At 39.8% G+C, this 20,295-nt stretch overlaps 3 protein-coding genes across 7 annotated transcripts in view; 1 reads left to right on the top strand and 2 right to left on the bottom strand.

Annotated features, from left to right (window-relative positions):
* The window catches only part of LOC111571797 (arginyl-tRNA--protein transferase 1), a 57,702-nt gene extending 55,356 nt beyond the window's left edge, over positions 1 to 2,346 (bottom strand). For all 3 annotated transcript variants that reach the window (XM_023275154.3, XM_023275152.3, XM_023275153.3), the window contains exon 1: positions 2,187 to 2,346. In XM_023275154.3, coding sequence (XP_023130922.1) covers positions 2,187 to 2,286 — 100 coding nt within the window. In that variant the 5' untranslated portion in view covers positions 2,287 to 2,346. The remainder of the gene's footprint in view (positions 1 to 2,186) is intronic.
* A 1,992-nt stretch (positions 2,347 to 4,338) lies between these two features.
* On the bottom strand, positions 4,339 to 12,108 carry LOC111571793 (delta-1-pyrroline-5-carboxylate synthase-like). Of its 3 annotated transcripts, none has more exons than XM_023275147.3 (18): positions 11,952 to 12,095; positions 11,000 to 11,038; positions 10,742 to 10,849; positions 10,487 to 10,635; positions 10,187 to 10,336; positions 9,909 to 10,013; positions 9,669 to 9,821; positions 9,208 to 9,298; positions 8,393 to 8,517; positions 8,157 to 8,301; positions 7,998 to 8,071; positions 7,493 to 7,592; positions 6,986 to 7,206; positions 6,734 to 6,871; positions 6,436 to 6,631; positions 6,099 to 6,220; positions 5,351 to 5,633; positions 4,339 to 5,068 (listed from the first exon to the last, which is right to left on the bottom strand). In XM_023275147.3, exons 3-18 carry the CDS (start codon positions 10,836 to 10,838, stop codon positions 4,887 to 4,889), a joined length of 2,331 nt encoding a protein of 776 aa, XP_023130915.1. In that variant the 5' UTR covers positions 10,839 to 10,849; positions 11,000 to 11,038; positions 11,952 to 12,095; the 3' UTR covers positions 4,339 to 4,886. The 3 variants fall into 3 exon arrangements, with proteins under 3 accessions (XP_023130915.1, XP_023130912.1, XP_023130913.1); XM_023275144.3 differs by having other exon boundaries at positions 9,663 to 9,821; positions 11,952 to 12,094; XM_023275145.3 differs by lacking the exon at positions 11,000 to 11,038 and having other exon boundaries at positions 9,663 to 9,821; positions 11,952 to 12,108.
* Positions 12,109 to 12,459: 351 nt separating this feature from the next.
* Positions 12,460 to 20,286, top strand: LOC111571803 (THAP domain-containing protein 6-like). Its single transcript, XM_023275160.3, has 5 exons — positions 12,460 to 12,779; positions 15,360 to 15,552; positions 17,612 to 17,713; positions 17,854 to 18,064; positions 18,336 to 20,286. Exons 1-5 carry the CDS (start codon positions 12,700 to 12,702, stop codon positions 18,401 to 18,403), a joined length of 654 nt encoding a protein of 217 aa, XP_023130928.1. The 5' UTR covers positions 12,460 to 12,699; the 3' UTR covers positions 18,404 to 20,286.
* Positions 20,287 to 20,295: the final 9 nt, after the last annotated feature.

Genomic DNA, 20,295 nt, shown 5'->3' with positions numbered 1-20,295 from the left:
CCATTTCCACGCCACAACATAAGCACCTTTCCATCATTTACACCTGATCCATTCTTCAGCCTCCACTGAGACGTGACAGACACAATGACACAGGAGAGGACAGATGTGTTCTGTAGTCTGGAGTCGCATTTGTTTTTTTATGTGACAACACAGTTGATAACATCACTGTGCTAATCACACTGAGGAAAACACAGTCTTATGGTGCACCTGCCTAAAAAATCAACACTACATTTACTCATCTACCTGAAAATTACCCCATCGATCATTGTTTGTTGAATCTCAGTGGCCTAAAACAACAGATTTCTATAGTTGCAAATCTGGTATGCCTTCACTTAACCTGTATCCACAGAGGAAAAGCTTAATCTTTAAACGCTCATTCTGGTTACTTACAACAGTTACACAGGCAGTAAAGTCTTCCTTCTTCCCCAGAACCTGAAGTGCCCACATGATGTCACCTTATCCAGATTACCACTCTTATCTTAGATTAGACAACAGCTCTCGTCTGCAGACTCTGAGCCCAATTGCTCATTGACTGCATTAAGATCTGCCTGAAACCTAATTATAGTCAACCTGTTTCACCTCTGATAACCTCAACTCAATGGCACCGTTCTGTCCCCAACAGAAAATCCCTTCCCATCTTCTTACATGGCTTCTTTTTTATAGCTCTGAAATGCCGAAGTTCTTTTAAATTACAGTCTTCAGACAGAACATTACAGTACAACACTGTACCCTTAAAGCGCTGCTCAACTGTCTACATTTGTTTTTAGTAGAATGCTTATAAACTTTTCATGTTTCTGGCCCTGGACTTTTTAGAGACTATTAAATCAATCAATCAATTAATTAATTAATCAGTTTCATTTACACAGAGGCTGCCTTTTAATTCTAAGGAGTGTAAATCTGCCCTAAACACTACGGCCACCAATAAACTCTTAATACTCGTTTTTACTAGCTTCATACCTATTGCAAAATGACAGCAATTTTGGTATATGTGATATTCACACTGATATTCTTCTGTTATTTTCACCTACAGTATAAAAACGAAAGTCAAAGGAAGGCTTCGCATTTGACAGTTATACACTGTGGGAATTTGACAAACAGAAATTCACGTTATTCAAACCATGTTACTTTACTTGGAAGGGAGACTAGGCCACAACCACTCACAACTGGTCCAGGAAGAAAAGATTTCCATTGCAGCTAAGCAGAGTCATTTCCCATCAGCTTAACCCACAAACAGAAGCCAAAGACACACCAGAAATCAAAATAACTACAAAATATTGAAAAATGAGTAAGTCTTGAAATGTGCCACTATGATTTTTAAGCCTGTGACTGTAACAAAGTTGCATTTTTTTAAAGATTACATACAGTACATATTGGAAACATCCTGTCTTCTGTGTCAGCATGTTGGGGAACCTCTGTCTCATATTTAGTCTCGTGTTAACACTGCTGCTGAACTTCCCTGGAATGCACCAGAGGAAAAAAAACCTACAGCTAGTTCTAGAAATGGGACTAGAAAAGTGCTGTATCTCATGCGTCGTTGAACTACTCATTATGGCCACAGTCACACTGTGTCCCTTCCGTACGTGGCTACATGTAACAATAGTTAAAGCCCTGGAAATACACAGCAACACTTCCTGCATTTGCTCGACTCCTCATATCACAGCACCAACAGACAGATATACTTTCGCTCCTGAGGACAACAGCTTTGTTACCTTTTCCTGCTCTACTTGTAACGTTGGTGTTCATTAGCTAGCTCTGTGCTGGTGGAGATGTTAACAAGTCTTCCGCTAACCTCTTAAGGTTGAGTCTGAGTAAAACATTGTCGCCCAACAGAACAGTTATTCAACAGCATGATCATTCTCTTAGCTAATTTTATTCTACGACTGTCTTAAGCTGTTTCCTAGAATGAAGGAAACTGGGCATTAGGATGCTAATGGCTAAAAACTAAGCTAGGTTATGACACTGAACAATATAAGTAACGTTAAGTTAAGGTTAACTAAAGTGTACAGTCTATTAAACGCAGTGGCGCGTACAGCTGACATAATGTACTCAAATCTACTGACATTAAGATTAGACAGTGCCAACATTAGCTAGCCTTGGTTCCAACCTATTCCAGCAAGTAGACGGAGCTAGGTCGTTAGCACAAGCCTCATATCGTCCGCTTCTTCGCTACTTCATGATACACTTACCATGAGAAAAGTTTCCTATTTGGTTTTTACAGTAGCCACAGCGGTAGCCATCATCCCCGCCGAAATATTCTACAATAGTGTAAGACTTGTTTCCTGCCATCTTTCATAATCAGACGGCTGACAGCAGCTGAGTTTGCCAGGTGACCTGGGCAGTGCTGCTGGATACCAAGCCACGCCCACAGGCTAGACGTCACCGGTGCTGCGTCCATCAGCAGTGGGAGCTTTGAAACTCTCTCTGTTACGTCGGTCTTTGTATTGTAGAACTGGTTTAGTTATAATTTACAGTATACAAGAAAGCCGGTCAACCCATTTGCAATCTCGCTTATACATCAAATGTCAAAGTAACGTCATCTCCTACAAGTGGAGCATTTCCTTTTACAAACATCAAAAACAAATTCTCTAGGACTAGAGGTAAAATACAGGACCCAAAGTAGACATTTAATGCAACAGTACAGTAAATACACTTGTGACCACAGACTGTATAATACATCTTTATTATACAGATTGTATAATTGGATAATAAATCTTTATTATACAGTCTATGCTTGTGACCACTGACGGACAAGTTCTAAAATCTGTGATGACTAGAATAAAGGTGACTACATTTGTGATTTCCATTTCAACTAATTGCATGGAAATGATTAGAAAAACAGCTGGGAACACCACAGCTTTCAGTTTTGGACCTATGAGTTGTGTCCATCTGTATGCCTGCATCATGGCTCCACATGGAAAAGAATTGCCAGAAGAATTGAAAATCAGATTATGAGACTTCACAAAGATGGAGAATATGATGACCAACTACAAATCAGAGTAAACACAGTTGTAGCAGTAATCAGGCAGTATAGAAGGAGTCATAGTACCATCATCTACCTAAAATTTTCGCACAGACACTGCACAATCTAGCTTTGAAAAACAGATTAGCAAATGCTTCAAATTTGGCTGAGGGGTTAGCAATGGAGAGTTGCTGTGACAGCTGAGACAGTGTTAAGGACGGTTTACAACGCCAGCCTCTATAGATCTTCAAGAAAAAACCCTTGCTTGCCGTTGAGTGCAAAACTGCAAGACGAAGCTTTGCTGAATAATATGTAAAGAAGCCTAATGAATGTTGGGAGCATATGCTTTGGTCAGATAAGACCTAGATACATTTGTTTAGCTCAGATGTTTTCAGCATGTTTTGCATGGACCTGGTCAGGACAACCAATGTGAATGCATTGTCCTCACAGTGAAGGACGGAGATCAGAGTGTGATGGTAGGAGTCTGTATGAGCGCAAAACTGTTATGGAGTTGATATTCATAGATGGTACCACGAATGTCTGTGGATATACCAGAATACTGGATGACAAGATGACTCCCAGTCTGCAGAAGCTTGATAGAAGAGGATTATTCCAGCCTGATGATAATCCCATACACAACCAAAATCACACAGGAGTTTCTAAAAACAAAAAAAGTGAAAACTGTGACCTGGCCAAGTAGGTTGCCTGATTAAATCCAATAAAACACCTGTGGGGTGTTCTAAAGAGAAAGATAGAGCAACACATCCCCTCTAGTAAGAAACAACTGAGAAATATTTAATCTGAACAAGGACATCTCCCCAGAAATGTGTTTAACACTGGTATCCACCATGATGAGGAGGGCTGAGTGTCAAAAAAATAAATGTTGAGACTGCAAAAATAAATGCTATGAATCTCAGTTGCGTACGATGTACTGACTATTGTTGCATTTAATTGATACAGACTGCAATCTGAAAACAGGAAATCTGAACTGGTGATTATACATTAGAGAAAAAACATATTGGTCACTGTAGAAGTAATGCAATTATTGTAAGATATGACATTTTGAGAGTTAAGTGATATCACACATGGGTAGGCTCACTTCACTTCTGTTGTATAGCACAGGTATTCTAAAGAATAAACTGAACCACTGCATTGTATACAGATGCCTTCAATCGTTGAAATTAGATTACAAGGTTGCACAATGCAAAAGTGCAGCAGTAGCAATTATTTAAGAGTAATCAATATTTAAATGTTCACTTTCCTTAATTACACATGGCAGTAATTGAAATCAGACAATACACTAAATGCAATTGTAAAACAATGAAAGTATGATGAGGGTTTTTCAATATTAAGGATGTGACAGATAAAACACAAACTCATTATTAAAGAACTGTACAGCAAATTTATTAAATTATCTGTGCAAAGAGGAAGAACAGCAAAGGAAATCTGAACCAAGATCCAGCACAAACAGCACTTGCAGTAACTTACAAAAACTCCAAGGGAGAGTTTGTATGTAGAAAAATAAATTAGAAAATCACAGCTGGGGCAATGATTTCTTTTTTCTGGTGTTATAAAAAAAAAAAAAAAAAAAGACCTTACAGTGGAAAGAGCTTTGTCCATGTTATGTTTCGCCTGTTACACTGTCAATAATGTATAAGGAAATTTGCTTTTTTTCATTTTAGCACAATACATTTTCCTCTCAGCAGTTATTTAACAACCAGTCACTGTCTCAGGGGATCGAAGTGTGCCTTAAAAACACATTCCCTGGTTGACTCACAGGTTCACAAAACCAGGGACTTAGTGGAGTGACACAGGTAATGAAGCAGCGACTAATAGGTTGACAAGCCACTGACATACTTAAACTGTTAAATGAACTCAGGGTAGACAACTGTTACTTTGACTTCTGTTGATGGCTTTTTTTGGCAACCTAATTAAAACTCCCATGGGGGACAGGGATGTTTTCATGAAGATATTTCATGCTGCCTTGCTCTGAGAAGTCAGCCACAGTGTGTCCTTCACCTCGAAGAACCCATTTGGTGGTGAGAAGTCCCTCCAAACCAACTGGACCTCTGGCATGTATCCGTGCCGTGCTGATTCCAACCTCAGCTCCTGCAAAAAAGCAGCGAGAAATAAAATTTTCTACCTACAATTCTACAGTTTCATTTAGCAGATGCTTTTATCCAAAGCAACATACATCTGAGAGTAGATACAATACAAGCAAGGATCTAGTCAGGAGAAAACAACCCGGATAAGTGCCATAAACCAAGTTCAGTGTGAGCTCATTTGTAGGAAAGTGAGAGGTTTGTTAGATTCACTTAAAATAATATGTTTGTCCTCATAATTTTAGCAGATAGCACTAAAATGTAATACAATGCTGGATAGTGTACATACCTAAGCCAAAGCGATAGCCATCAGCAAAGCGAGAGCTGGAGTTCCAGAAGACACAGGCACTGTCTACCTGCTGCAGAAACTGCTCGGCTGTATCTTCATTCTCTGTAACAATGACATCAGTGTGGGAGCTGCCGTATTTGTGGATGTGGTCCACAGCCTCCTGCAAGCTGTCTACCACCTCAATGCAGCACTCCAGGTCCCCATACTCTGTCCTCAGAGACTTCACCTCAGATGGGCTAAAAGTTAAATAAGATGCAAACCGTGGGCCTGCATGAATCTTTACCTGAAAGCAAAAGTCAGTGATTTGTTAAAAGAATAATGCCACAAAATTTTTACTCAGTTTCTATTTCTAGACCTTATTCAAAATGTAAAAAACACCTGATAATACACTAAAATTATATGTGTAATACTATGCCTCAAATGTCCAAAGTTGTTTAATGTGCATTTCAACGACCCCCTTTGTCATTTCCCTGGCTCCCAACGACCATCGTTGAGGAGTCAGGTGGGCCTTGGCAATGATCGTCGGAATGTGAATAGCACTGACCACACCTCACAGAGGTTATAAGCTGAGGCAATATCAACCACCACCAGAACTGAAGAAGCCTCTTGGATGAGAGGTGAAACGTCTTCAAGGAACTTTCTTAAAGTCCAGTTGGATTGATTTAAACAACTTTGGATAACCATGACCTGGATGAATGAGAAACTACACAGACATTATGCCCCAAATGATGAATATAATGTTTCTTACTTGTTCATTTCTCAGCATATCAATGATTTGGTCAAATATTGGAGTCCGCAGTAAATCTCTGTGAATCAGGAGGGTCTCCATGGCGTTGCAGGCAGCGGGGTAGTCACATTTGGAGTCTCTAACTAGAATGAAACATACGTTGTATTGTAACTCAACAGTTATGGATTACAGCAAAAAAAAATGTCTGCCATCACATAAAACTAAAATAGCTCCAACTGCTCGATGCTCTCTGACAGAAGATATAAAAACAACAATTTTATCCAGTTCACCTTGCCCAACCCATAGCAAAAAAAAAAAAAAAAAACAACCTTTACAACTACATGGAATGAAGACATACCAACATCAATAGCCTTGTCTATGCTGGCATCGCTGTCTATGTAGACGTGGCAGACGCCCTCACTGTGGCCCAACACAGGAACGCCCTTAGCTGCCCTTTGGATGTTCCGGACCAGCTGGGATGAACCCCTGGGAATGATCAGGTCAATCATCTTGTCTAGTCTGCACAGATCCTCAACCTCCTCACGTGTGCTCACCTAAAAAAGGAGCAAAGTAAATCTTACTTTATCACAATAAATAGAAATACTTCTATAATAATGGGAAAAGTATACACAAATAATGAATTTTTTTGGTCTCACCAACTGAATGGCATCTGAAACTCCATGAATTGAAAGTGCTTCCTGAGTGAGTTGATGTAGAATTTTATTGGTGTTGGAAGCTTCTTTACCACCCTTCAGGAGCAAAGCATTTCCACTAGCAATGGCTAGCGCTGACACCTGTAACACAATGTTTGATACAAGAGTTTTATTTTTTAGAAATCCTAAATCTGTAAAATATGAGTTGCCATCAAATAATAAGCTCTCAGAAATGAGCGCTGGGTGGGTCCGAACCTGTGGGAGACAATCAGGACGTGACTCAAAGATGACCAGCAGGACACCAATGGGGACAGTGATCTGTTCCAGCTCTAGGTTGTTTGCCACCCTGGTCCTCCTCAGCACCCTCCCCACACTGTCCCTGGAGGACACAGCGAGTTGACGCAGGCCGATTGCAAGGCTGTTCAACTTAGCAGTAGACAGACTCAGGCGGTTGATCAGAGCCTGGGAGAAACGACCTACAAAAAAAACAATGAATCAAAACACTAACAATGCAATACTCCATAGATCCATATGTAGGACAAATTTTTGCTTTCTGCAAACGTAGACATTGAAAAGCAGAAGTGAGAGCTTTAAAACAGTGAAAGATGTGAACCTACTCATTATTCCATGGTGCCTTGCGACACTAGGCATATAGAATGACTTCTGCCAACTTACAATTAAATGCATTTATAAACCTTTAAGATAAATGGCAAACAATGCTGACAAACAGGGTATTAGAGCATTTTCTCTGTGCCTCTGTACCTGATGCTGTTGCCATCTCCATGTCTTTCCTGTTGGCACTGAGAATCTCATCTTTCTTCTCTGTAAGCAGCTCAGCAAGATGACAGATGATCTCTTCTCTCTGGAAAAACATACATACATATTGTAATATAATTAACACAGAAAAAAAATTCAGGTACAAGGTAAAACTTGATGAATTTGACAATTCCTTCCACCCTGTAATGAAAAGCATTATTTTTCCTATGTCCAGAATATAATCAGCTGCCCTCTACCCTACCTTGCCCTGGAAGTATTGTACCGTTCCTTCTGTCTCAATAAGACCCAGAGCATTTTAAACGACCCTTTCCATACCGGACACACATTTAGTTAAAAACCCAATGATTTTTTCTGTTTTTACAGTTTATGGCTCTGATAAGTGGTGTAAGTAGTGGGATTTTGGTGATTTTTTTTAAGGAAACAGTTATTGCTGTTGTATTTAACTGCTGCTTAATTTTGACAGACCATACTGAATTAACAAGAAGCTCACCTGTTCTGGCAGCAGGGAGGCCAGAGTTCTGCCGGCATGCCGGGCCATTTCTGTCTGCTGCTCCACAGATGGACCTGGTTGCGTGAACAATACGCACATCAAATATAAAAACGATGCAATCCAACATGAGTGTTCTTTCTAGATGGTTTTACCCAGTACCTGCAGGTTTCACTTCAGAGAAGAAGGTGCCAACTTTCTTCCCTTCCACAATGTCTGTGATGACGTGACCTGTGACTTTAGGATGTGTGCCGTTGGCGATGACGACAGACGTCCCACCCTGTAGTGCCCACAGGGCTGCTTTCACCTGATTCACACAACATGATTGAATATAGTGAAATGTTTTCATGACTCTGTCCGTTTACATATTGAGAAAATACCCCGTATGTCACACTGACCTTTGCTTCCATTCCGCCAATACCAACTCTAGACTTAGTCCCGTACGTGATTGACTGCTGGTCTCCAGGATAGAATATATCAATGAGCTTGGCATCATCTGTTCCTGGGGGACTGTCATATAAGCCTGCGGGATATATAGAAGTTTTCTTTGTAATCCTTCATTGAGCCAAAAAGGTCACACTGATATGGATCTCTTTTGATTAAGAAAACCTGATCAAAAGATTATAAAATTTTCTATATTCATTAACATATGACTCACTCAGAGATGGCGTCTTAGCAATACTTATGTCTCAAGCAAGCATAAGTTATGGCAACTGGACTAACCTCGTGTGAGTCGAAAACGTTTCACCTCTCATCCAAGAGGCTTCTTCAGTTCTGAAAGCCTGGTGGGGAGTACCAGATATTTATCCACCAGGAGGGTGGTGGCAAAAACAAGTGGACAAAGACCCGAAACCAATAGACTCGTTAGGAGTCGTTAGCCTTTGATGGGCGGTCGTTACCCCTCCCAGCCCTCTAGGAGGGTGGTTGGGGGTCACCTGACTGCAGGTGGGACAGATGGCTGCACCTCCTTGGGAGGGCTCTAAGAATGGCGTTGTAAGTGGGAGACAAGTGGTGTCTCAGGCCCCCTCCTCTGTTCAAAGATGGCCTTTCTAGTTTGACATGAATAGCAATACTTATGCTAATACTACAGATAATAACTATGATTAATGAAACAATGTTCTAGCATGGAAAATTACAACACATTTATTGGTTACTCCTTCAAAAATATGACTAGTTGCAGTTTCTTTTTGTGTATATATACAGATATCTTTACCTTCGACATCAGACAGGGCAATAAGAAGGTCTGCTTTCATTTCAACAGCCAGTCGTGCAGCCAAGCTGTCATTATCTTTGATGCTTATTACCTGAAATGCAACAGATATTTCATTAAGCCAAACAAAAACATTATACTGCAGAGTATTAGTTGCTACCATGTAAATCAGACTCCCAGTCCTATTCACTTGGAAAACAAATAGTATGTTCACCTCATTTAAAAAGGCAATGGCACAAGCAGGTGTGTGCACAAATAAATAGCAAAAAAGAGGCTGTCGCACTGTATGAGAACATTTAAAAATAAAAGCATATGTCCAAGAAGTGAAACGATAATGAGGATGGAAATGGAAGCAAAATGAAACACACTTGTTTCATTTATGAATGCTTTAAGCAATCCACCATCACACTTCTGCACCACACATTGAATTCCCAGCATGCCCATCACACAGTACCCACATTTACCCCCTGCAGATCACTGTTGGGAACAGGGGGCGGAACGACAGCATCATTGGTGTTGATGATAGGAACTATGTTCATCCTCAGAAGCTCATGTAGCGTGCTGTTCAGGTTGCGACGCTTCTGCTCATCATGAAAATCCAGGTTGGTGACCAGAATCTACAGAAGTGGACAGAAATGTGCAGAATTAATTGGCATTTATGTCAGTGGCAGTCAGCATTTTACTCTGTGAAATCAAGTACATACTTGTGCAGTGCAGGTGCTGTACTGAGTAAACATAGCTTCGTACAACGCCATCAAACCACTCTGTCCTGCAGCGGCACATGCTCTTGCTTCCAAAACTGGAACTGACTGAAAAACAGAGAGATTTCACTAAAGTTAACAAGCCTTGGACCAAAATTTGGCAAAACACTTATATAATATTTAAACAAATATGGTATACATGTGTTCAAAATATACTATAAGATATAAATGTTGATAACAGAGTGGACCTATATTCACTGTGTTACAGATTTATTATTTACCATTTCCTTGAGCTGGTTCTGTCCAGAATGTAAGGCCTGTCTGACACTCTGAGACAACAGTATCTCATGTCTCAGTCGCTGCTTTCCAAATGCCACAGCACCACTGGTAACAATCATCATCTCCCTGCCTTCATTCTGCAGCATGGCCACCTGACAGAACACAAAGACAGTAACAGTCATCTTTCTCTTTCACAGTCGTGGTTACTCCTCAAATCTGCGAGATTCTAAGTCCGCCTTGAGATGATTTAATACTATGCTCATTCTTGCACAGTTCTTCTCTTTTTGTATCAACAATATTACCTGCTCTACTATTGAGGCCAGTCGTCCCAGTGCCAGACCGCACTCATCTCGTGTAACCACAGCACTGCCCAGCTTTACTACAATGCGTTTGGCCTGCTTCAACTCACTGCGGTGAGCAAAAGACTTGCCATGGGGACGTGGGGGCGAGACTGCAGAGTAACAAATTTACAATTTTATACACATTGGTACGCAATAAAGAGTACTATAATCATGACAGAGATTCTATTTCAGGTATGATGAAGGTTGGTTACTTACATTTAACCTGGGAAAAAGCTCTGATGGAGACTGAACAGACATTGGACTGCCGGGTTCTGGATGGCAGGCGAGAGCACAAGGCCAGCCTGGCAAACATGGTACTGACACCTGGAAATCACCATGATGAACACACAAACCAGGGTCAGGTTACTCTAACAGTGGAATAACCTCATCTGAGATAAGCAGCTATTAGATATAATAGACATTCGGACTGAACAATATGAAAAAAATAATAATTTAGGAGTTATTTTGACTCACAAATTTAGAGGGAATGGTCCTTTTTACACTTCTTTTCAACTGAAACAAATATTAAAATGAAGATGTGATTTTTGCTGCATTCTGAACCAAATAAGCTATTTCTCTTATATCTGGAAAATATTGATTTGTAGGCTGGGGCATCTCTGTAGTACCACAATGCTTCATTTATGATGGTATTTAATGACACATTTGAGCACTTCAAAATAATAATAACAAACTAATGAAATACTTGCATCTCTTGTGATTTAGATATTATGACTGGCCACACTGGAAATTCAATAATGCTTTGGTTAATTGTTCAGCCCTAACAGACACAGAGTATAGTATGTCATCAATAATTCAAACTTCAAATATAAAATACATAAAATATCATAACAAACACAAGGTTGAGTTAAATGTAATATTCATGCTAACATCTAACACCTGAATATGAGCAGAATTTGTGTTCATGCAGACAAACAGTACATCATAAAACTACACATACATACATGCATCCATTCATTCATACAAGCATACATACATTTCCACTACAACCACACATAAATCTTTAAGATAAGGGCACAAAAAGGCCCAAAGGCTTCTGCTTTCTGTCCTTTGTTCCTTATTCACTTCCATTCTCACTGGAAAGCTTTCCATCATGAGCACTGAGTGTTACTTGAACTTGACACACTGACCCAGTAAAGATTGTTAGCATGAAGTTAGCTCAGAAACACTGCCCGCTACAAGTCCGGAGGCTAGGTGCTATTTACATAAACAAACATATATGAATCCACCGTGCTTTAAAAGTTAGTTCATCAGACTACATTAGCTACGTGTTCAGTGCAGCTGCTGCTGTCAAAACTTCCCTGGAGCTAGCTAGTGTTTAGCTACTAGCTTTAGCTACTTTTAGCTAACACTCTCAACGACTCTTTTCAACATAAAGGACGGTAAGAACTGCAAATGGACTCCTTACCTGAAAATGTGGACACCCAAAACAACAACCAGAGCTACACTTTTGAGCGCACAGCAAAGGGGGGGGGACACGTAGTCAGTCAGAGGACTGGCGGTGCTTCACTGCCACATCCACAGCCCACGTTGTTTGGGAAGCGCCGACACCGAGCGATTCACGAAGGAAGGTACGTGGGAAATCAGGAGACGTTGCTGTCGATATGAGCTGACTTACGTACGCAGAAATAGTACGGTAGTTTTTTATGAGAGAACGCGGAAAGCACAGGCACAGGAACGCAGTGTAAAAATACACCACATCGGCAGTTACCATTTGACATTTATATCACACTGAATGATTTTATTTTTGTTTTATAAACAAAATTTTGTGTGTTGTTGCAAAATACTTCCACCAAACCACTACACACATCTACAGACACAATAGAGATGAACAAATGAATGACCAAAAAATGTTTTACTTTATTTCAAAGCAGTGTTTCTCAAATAGTGGGGCGCGCCCCGCCGGGGGAGCTGGCGCAGAGGCATGTCAAGGGGGGCGCGGGCGACTGGGAGGAAAAGGTCCGTCTATATGGAACTAATTAGCTGAACTATTGTTTTAACATCGACCCGTTTTTCGCGGCGTACAACAATACTGAAATTGCGCTGGCCCATAGACGCCCCTTCGAGCTGCGCGCCTACGGCGAGGCTAAGCTAGTGGGGGTAAAGTGTCAGTGCATTCAGTTGACGTATACGACGCGAAAACGGAAACAATAAGTATGCCGGCTCATTGTGCTGCATACAATTGCACGGTACGTCGGACGATTGAGACAAGGAAACGTGGAATAACTTTTCATAGGTAAGAATAGTTTTTGGCTCTTTTTTCATTATTAAATCTTGTTGAGAGCGTCCAGTCTATGAGAGCTAACTAGTTAGCCACTAGCAAAACAGTAACGCGAGCTAGCAGCTTGACAACCAAATACCAGACGATTAATAGTAGCTGTAGTATAGTTGTACAAGCAGTAGTAGTAATACTAAAAGTACAAGCAGTAGTAGTATAAACAGCTTAGTTAGAGTCATAGAAGTAGTATCAGCATTTGTAATAGTACTACAAGTTGTAGTAGCAGTGCCGGTGTTCCAGTTTAACTTGTGATCGGATTAACTGGCGATAGTTTCCGTCTCCAGATGTTTCGTCCGCAGATTCGTCACGATCAGATCTGGATTTACGTGAAATAAAGATATCAGATAAAGAAGACCTCGCCGAAAAACGTCGGCATCACTACTTAATAAAGTCTATATCCATGTAAATATAACCTACAGACAGTAAAAAGAAACGTGCGGGCCGAAGTAAAAAAGCACATATTTTTCAAGTATGGTGAGAGGATTCGAAACCACGTAATCCAGCGATAAAACTACGAGACCACCGTTTTACTTATTGTGCTACCGATCAGCTCGACAAGCATTTCGCTTTATCTACATAGATCTTTGTCATCCTGTCAGGTGTTGAACACCTGGTGATCGTTCAGGAAACACGCCCATGTCAACTGGGGATAGTCACAACTGAACACAGACTGCCTGGTTAAGAACGAGTCAGAAAACTATTTATTGTCTCACCAAGAAAACACACAACATGAAAGCACGTCCACTCCCGTGTTGTGTGTTAGTTTGTGAGTTCAGTGGAACAGATCCAGAGCAGAACTTCGAGCTTAACTCGGGTTTGTTCTCAGAAACACTCAGAGCCTCAGCAGCCTCAACATCAGCTTGATTTGCTAAAATGCATCGGAACAAACTGAGACCACCTTGTTTAAACTAGTCACTCAGAAAACAATGAAAACTCGTTCAGTCATCCACGTCCTAACCGTCATTTCAGAGCACTTTAACCGCTGACAATATTTTTTTTTTTTAAAGGGAAGTAAAGGGATTCGATCTGGTCAAAACAGACAATGGTTTATTCGTTCTACACAGTGAGCCATGAGCACCCATTGGATGTATTGAAGTAGACTACAGTCACATTTGAACGTTACAGCTGCAGATATTCCTGCTGGACACTGAAGATATTGTGCTGCCATATTCATATATATAGAGCCCATATGTACTCAAAGGTGGATTAGGAACATGTCATTAAATCAAATACTGTCAAACACCACAATTCACTCTAGTCTTCCTCTGCGACATCATTAAAAGTAGCTTCTGCCATTTCTAAACCAGCCAGGGTGTTTGGGAAGACACAAATCACACAAATCTATTCTTTGTTTTGACCAGGTCGGATCCCTTTACTTCCTTTTTTAAAAAAAATATTGTCAGTGGTTAATGTGCTCTGAAATGACGGTTAGGACATGGATGACTGAACGTGTTCTTATTGTTTTCTGATTGAGTAGTTTAAACAACGTGATCTCAGTTTGTTCCAATGCATTTTAGCAAATCAAGCTAATTTTGTGCTGCGTGTTGTTCTGATGGGAGGCTGCTGAGGGTCTGAGTGTTTCTGAGAACAAACCCGAGTTAAACCAGAAGTTCTGCTCTGGATCTGTTCCACTGAACACACAAACTAACACATAACACAGCAGTGGACGTGCTTTCATGTTGTGGGTTTTCTTGGTGAGACAATAAATAGTTTTCTGACTCGTTCTTAACCAGGCAGCCTGTGTTAAGTTGTGACTATCCCCAGTTGACATGGGCGTGTTTCCTGAACAATCACCAGGTGTTAAACACCTGGCAGGATGGCAGTGATCTATATGGATGAAGCAGAATGCTCGTCAAGCTGATCGTAGCACATTGAGTAAAACGATGGTCTCGTAATTTTATCGCTGGATTACGTGGTTTTGAATCCTCTCATCGTACTTGAAAAATACGTTTTTTTTTTAATTTCGGCCCGCACAGTTCTTTTTACTGTCTGTAGGTGATATTTACATGGATATAGACTTTATTAAGTAGTGATGCCGACGTTTTTCAGCGGTCTTCTTTATCTGGTATCTTTATTTCACGTAAATCCAGGTCTGATCGTGACGAATCTGCAGACGAAACATCTGGAGACGGCAACTATCGCCAGTTAACCTGATCACCAGTTAAACTGGAACACCAGTATCAGCAGCAGTAGTTAGTGTACTACCACTACTACTAGTAGTAGTCACATTACTATCACTACCATCAATACTACCAGTAGTAGTAATAAAGCCTAATTCATATAAATCCAGATTGTCATCTATGTTCTTCCTCCAAACCCATTTTATGATTGGGATTACAGGCAATTCTTTAGGACTGCTCTCAAATAATTGAAATGTTACTAAACAAGGTTATACTTACAAAATTAAATAGCTTTGGTCTCCAGTATATTGGCTAATTCGGTGCTTTGTCCTTAATTTATTAGCATGATTTCTTTTTCAATATTGTTGTTGTGTACAGACTTATTTACTTCTCTGTCTACTTTACTTGCTCCGTGTAGGTTTCCCAGAGACTATGGGCGGAGGCGGAAGTGGGAAGTAGCTCTGAGGAGAGAGGGGTTTGCTGCAAATGATGAGTCGGTTCTCTGCAGTAATCATTTTAAACCTGATGAGTTTGACAGGGCTGGGCAGATTTGCCGGCTTAGACCTGGTGTCATTCCATCAGTGTTTAACTTCCCGGCTCATCTTGGAAAAGTAGGTGCATTATTTACAAGGATGCAGCAACTCAGTTTTATTGAGTTTCATTATTTTCATGAGAATTTACACTTTTTCTGTTACTTTATAGATGACCCACTGCGACCCAGTGCACTTATTTTTCACCCTACTTGTGTTTGTACCCTGCTTTCATGCTATTAGCATTTACAGTTGTGGTCAAAAGTTTACATACACTTGTAAAGAACATAATGTCACGGCTCTCTTGAGTTTCCAGTTATTTCTACAACTCTGATTTTTCTCTGATAGAGTGATTGGAACAGATACTTCTTTGTCACAAAAAACATTCATGAAGTTTGCTTCTTTTATGACCTTATTATGGGTTAACAGAAAAAGTGGCCAAATCTGCTGGGTCAAAAATATACATACAGCAATGCTAATATTTGGTTAAATGTCCCTTGGCCATTTTCACTTCAATTAGGCGCTTTTGGTAGCCATCCACAAGCTTCTGGTTGAATCTTTGACCACTCCTTTTGACAGAATTGGTGCAGTTCAGTTAAATTTGTCGGCTTTCTGGCATGGACTTATTTCTTCAGCATTGTCCACATGTTCTCAGTGGGATTTAAGTCAGGACTTTGGGAAGGCCATTCTAAAACCTTAATTCTAGCCTGATTTAGCCATTCCATTACCACTTTTGATGTGTGTTTGGGGTCATTGTCCTGTTGGAACACCCAACTGCGCCCAAGACCCAACATTCAGGCTGATGATTTTAGGTTATCTTGAAGAATTTGAAGGTAATCCTCCTTCTTCATTATCCCATTTACTCTCTGTAAAGCACCAGTTCCATTGGCAGAAAAACAGCCCCACAGTATAATACTACCACCACCGTGCTTGACGGTAGGGATGGTGTTCTTGGGGTTTAAGGCCTCACCTTTTCTCCTCCAAACATATTGTTGGGCATTGTGGCCAAACAGCTCGATTTTTGTTTCGTCTGACCACAGAACTTTCCTCCAGAAGGTCTTATCTTTGTCCAGGTGATCAGCAACAAACTTCAGTTGAGCCTTAAGGTGCCACTTTTGGAGCAAGGGCTTCTTTCTTGCACGGCAGCCTCTCAGTCCATGGCGATGCAAAACACGCTTGACTGTGGACACTGACACCTGTGTTCCAGCAGCTTCTAATTCTTGGCAGATCTGCTTTTTGGTGGTTCTCGGTTGACTCTTCACCCTCCTGACCAATTTTCTCTCAGCAGCAGGTGATTTGCTTGCATTTTCTTCCTGATCGTGGCAGTGACAGAACAGTGCCATGCACTTTATACTTACAATTGTTTGCACTGTTGCTCTTGGGACCTGCAGCTGCTTTGAAATGGCTCCTAGTGACTTTCCTGACTTATTCAAGTCAATGATTTACTTTTTCAGATCCGTGCTGAGCTCCTTTGACTTTCCCATTGTAGCCTTTGTGGGCGTTTGTATCCACTGAGCCCTATTTAAATGGCCTCAGAGAAGTCACCAGCTGTAGTCACTCATAATCACTCACAAGAAGTTAAGAGGCCATGCTATGAAGCTCATTTCATTGACACAACTTTCTAAGTCACCAAAACTGCTAATTCATGCTGCTGTATGTATATTTTTGACCCAGCAGATTTGGTCACTTTTTCTGTTAACCCGTAATAAAGTCATAAAAGAACCAAACTTCATGAATGTTTTTTGTGACAAAGAAGTATCTGTTCCAATCACTCTATCAGAGAAAAATCAGAGTTGTAGAAATAACTTGAAACTCAAGAGAGCCGTGACATTATGTTCTTTACAAGTGTATGTAAACTTTTGACCACATCTGTATATGCTCATTGTATGTCAATTATATGTATGTCTAAATATTTAAAATAATTTTTGTCATGCTTAATGATTTTTAGATCTATCATTCAGAATCAACTACAATGCTGTGAGATGCTAAAATCTTTTTTTCTTTTAGCTTTACACGTCTAAGTGTTAGGGCGTCATCTGTGCTTGTGCACACACACACAGACACACACACATGTATGTATATATATTCCCCTGTGGGATTAATGAAGAACTATCTAAATCTATATTTCTTTTTTCTTTAGCCTAAAGCAACAAGGACCACAGCAACCTCAAGGCAAGCTATGGAGAGCCTACACACCTCTCAGTATGCCATCAAAAAGGAACCTCAGCCTAATGTTGACCTTGTGAGTATTTGTACTTGATAAGTCCCAAAAAGGTGAGAGGATTATGGGCTTGGTCTCTACACATGATGCTGGCAGTGGGATCTATGAATGGCTATGAAATTGGTTGCCAATCACATATTTTTCATCCCTGTTTCTACTAGGACCACAACTATTCGTTGCCCAGTTCTCCATCTGTTTTGAAGGCCAGGTTCAGTGAGGCTGCAGCCAGAGTGTTGAGCCTGGAGAAGAAGAAAAGAAATGCGCAGGTGCGAGAACGGAGGGCAAAGACCACTATAACGGCCTTACTGAAGGTTCTGAGAGAGAAGAACCTACTGACTGAGGATCTTTGTGAGAGTCTGAAAATATACTCAGGTATAATGAAAATATTGTTTGCTTAACACCCTTTGAAGAATAGAATATGCTTTAATGTCATTATACAGTGTATAACGAAATTGGAAAGCTTTTCCTTTTCAGTGCAGAAATCTTAAAAAATAGTGCAAAACAGTCTATTTACAAATATACATATAAATAACAGTGTAAATATAAATAGCAAAGTGTTGTCAGATTACGTTTTTAGTATTTAAGGGTACTTATTCATTGATGCAAATTGAATTTCAGTCTTCTATATATATCTATGCCATAGACTCGATATGGGCTGGCCGTTCGACCTTGGAAGTACAGACTCCCAAGAACAGAAGAACGCATCGTTAGGAACACCAGCGCATTTGATCACGTCACATACTCGGCTCATCTACTCCAATTATTTTTACCAACGATGTCAAACATACCGCCCGCGGGCCAAAGCCGGCCCACCAGACGGTCCATTTCGGCCCGCGGGACGACTTTACAAAGGATGAAAATTACGACATTAACTGTAAATTGTAAATTTGTAAAACTGTAAATTTAAAATAACTTCTAGATCTTGACAAGTTGTTTTGATCATGAATTAAAATACTAGATTGTTCAGTTCCAGATACCTGTGACTGAATGTTTTGTATTTTTGTGGATAAACTGTGATCTGGCAGTTACAGTGCATTTATAAATGATGAACTGAGGCATAATAGGCTACTGTTGAAATTGAACTTGTTTTCCTTAAGAAATTTCAGATTCATAATGTTTTGTAAAAAAGATAGTTCATTAAATGTGAACATTTTCAGAATGTACTTTTTTAAAAAAAACTAAAACAAAGGGGGAAAGTTGGAGTTGTGGTTATTTATAGGTTATTATGCTGTGATTTTACTGGTGGGGCCCACTGGAGATCAGATTGGATTTATGTGGTCCCTGGACTAAAATGAGTTTGACACCCCTGATCTTTACTGTGAAAAACAACAAAATGGAATCACATACATACATACATACATACATACATACATACATACATATACATATATACACACACACACACACACACACACACATATATATATATATATATATACATATACACATACCCAAAGTTATTGAGGGGGCGCGGAAGTTTTTTGTCCTCCGAAGGGGAGCCCGACAGAAAAAAATTAAAAACTTGAGAACCACTGTTTTAAAGCAATGTATATTACAAATAGATTAAAATTTGAGCAGCTAGGAAGCAACTAATAATTGCAAATTATTCAAAAATAATATTAATTTTAAACTAGAAAAGCAACAACGTGGCACATAGCAAAGTTGGAGGTACAGACAAAAACAAATCAATACTTCTGTGGGTGCAGTGGAAGATGCAGAAGGTAGTGGTACCCAAGGACAGAGCCGAGGGATGGCACCAATAGAGAAGTACTCATATTAGAGTTATATCCAAGTTCAAGACCTTTATTTGTCACAAACACAATTATACACATTATACCACACAGTGAAATGTATTGAGCACCTGTTCCAGATCGAAACAATAAGATAGATAGATACATGAATCGAAGTGTCAAATAGTACAATAAAATATAAATATAGAAGGCAAAAAGTAAACAGGATAGTGAACAGAATTTCACTGTCCAGTAAATGTCATTTTTCTGGAAGAGCTTTTTTTATGGAACCATTTTTCTACAGCTGTTCTTCCCACACACAAGCATTTTAACAGCATGATCAACCCTTACAGCCGCATACAGCCAAGTAGAGCAAAAAATGTTCACACAGATTTTGTAGCAATTTTGTGTTACGATCATTGAAAAGATGATATAGATAGTACAAAAATACATCCGTTTTTATTTGTAAATAATGAATCTGTGCATGTTTTTGTAGATTAAATTATGTATGATTTAGGTTAAGGTGTAGATTTAGAAGCTTTTGTATAAATTTCTAAAGACTGCTGGGATGAAACCTACTTTGAAGAAATTTTGAAAAATGTGGTACAAACCACTGAACAATACAAGACCTTAGTCCCAGAACCTGCAGCCAATAGAAAGGAACAAAAGGCTGGATGGTCACAATGTGATGTCTTAGCTAGGTGAATGTCTTGAGTGTTTTATATGTACTCGTGATTTTAATTGTAAATATCTGATGAGTTTTATCAGCTAATAAAAAAACATAACTTAAGACACTATTCCAGATTTTAATCAAGTGAAGTTTGCATTACAAAGTTTAATAAACTGTATATGACTCTTTGTGTACTTCTGTAT

This window comes from Amphiprion ocellaris, chromosome 16 (genome assembly GCF_022539595.1).
Source record: "Amphiprion ocellaris isolate individual 3 ecotype Okinawa chromosome 16, ASM2253959v1, whole genome shotgun sequence".
Classification (NCBI taxonomy): Eukaryota; Metazoa; Chordata; class Actinopteri; family Pomacentridae; genus Amphiprion; species Amphiprion ocellaris.
Note: the sequence above shows the minus strand (reverse complement) of the source record. Positions and strands in the feature narration are given on the sequence as shown.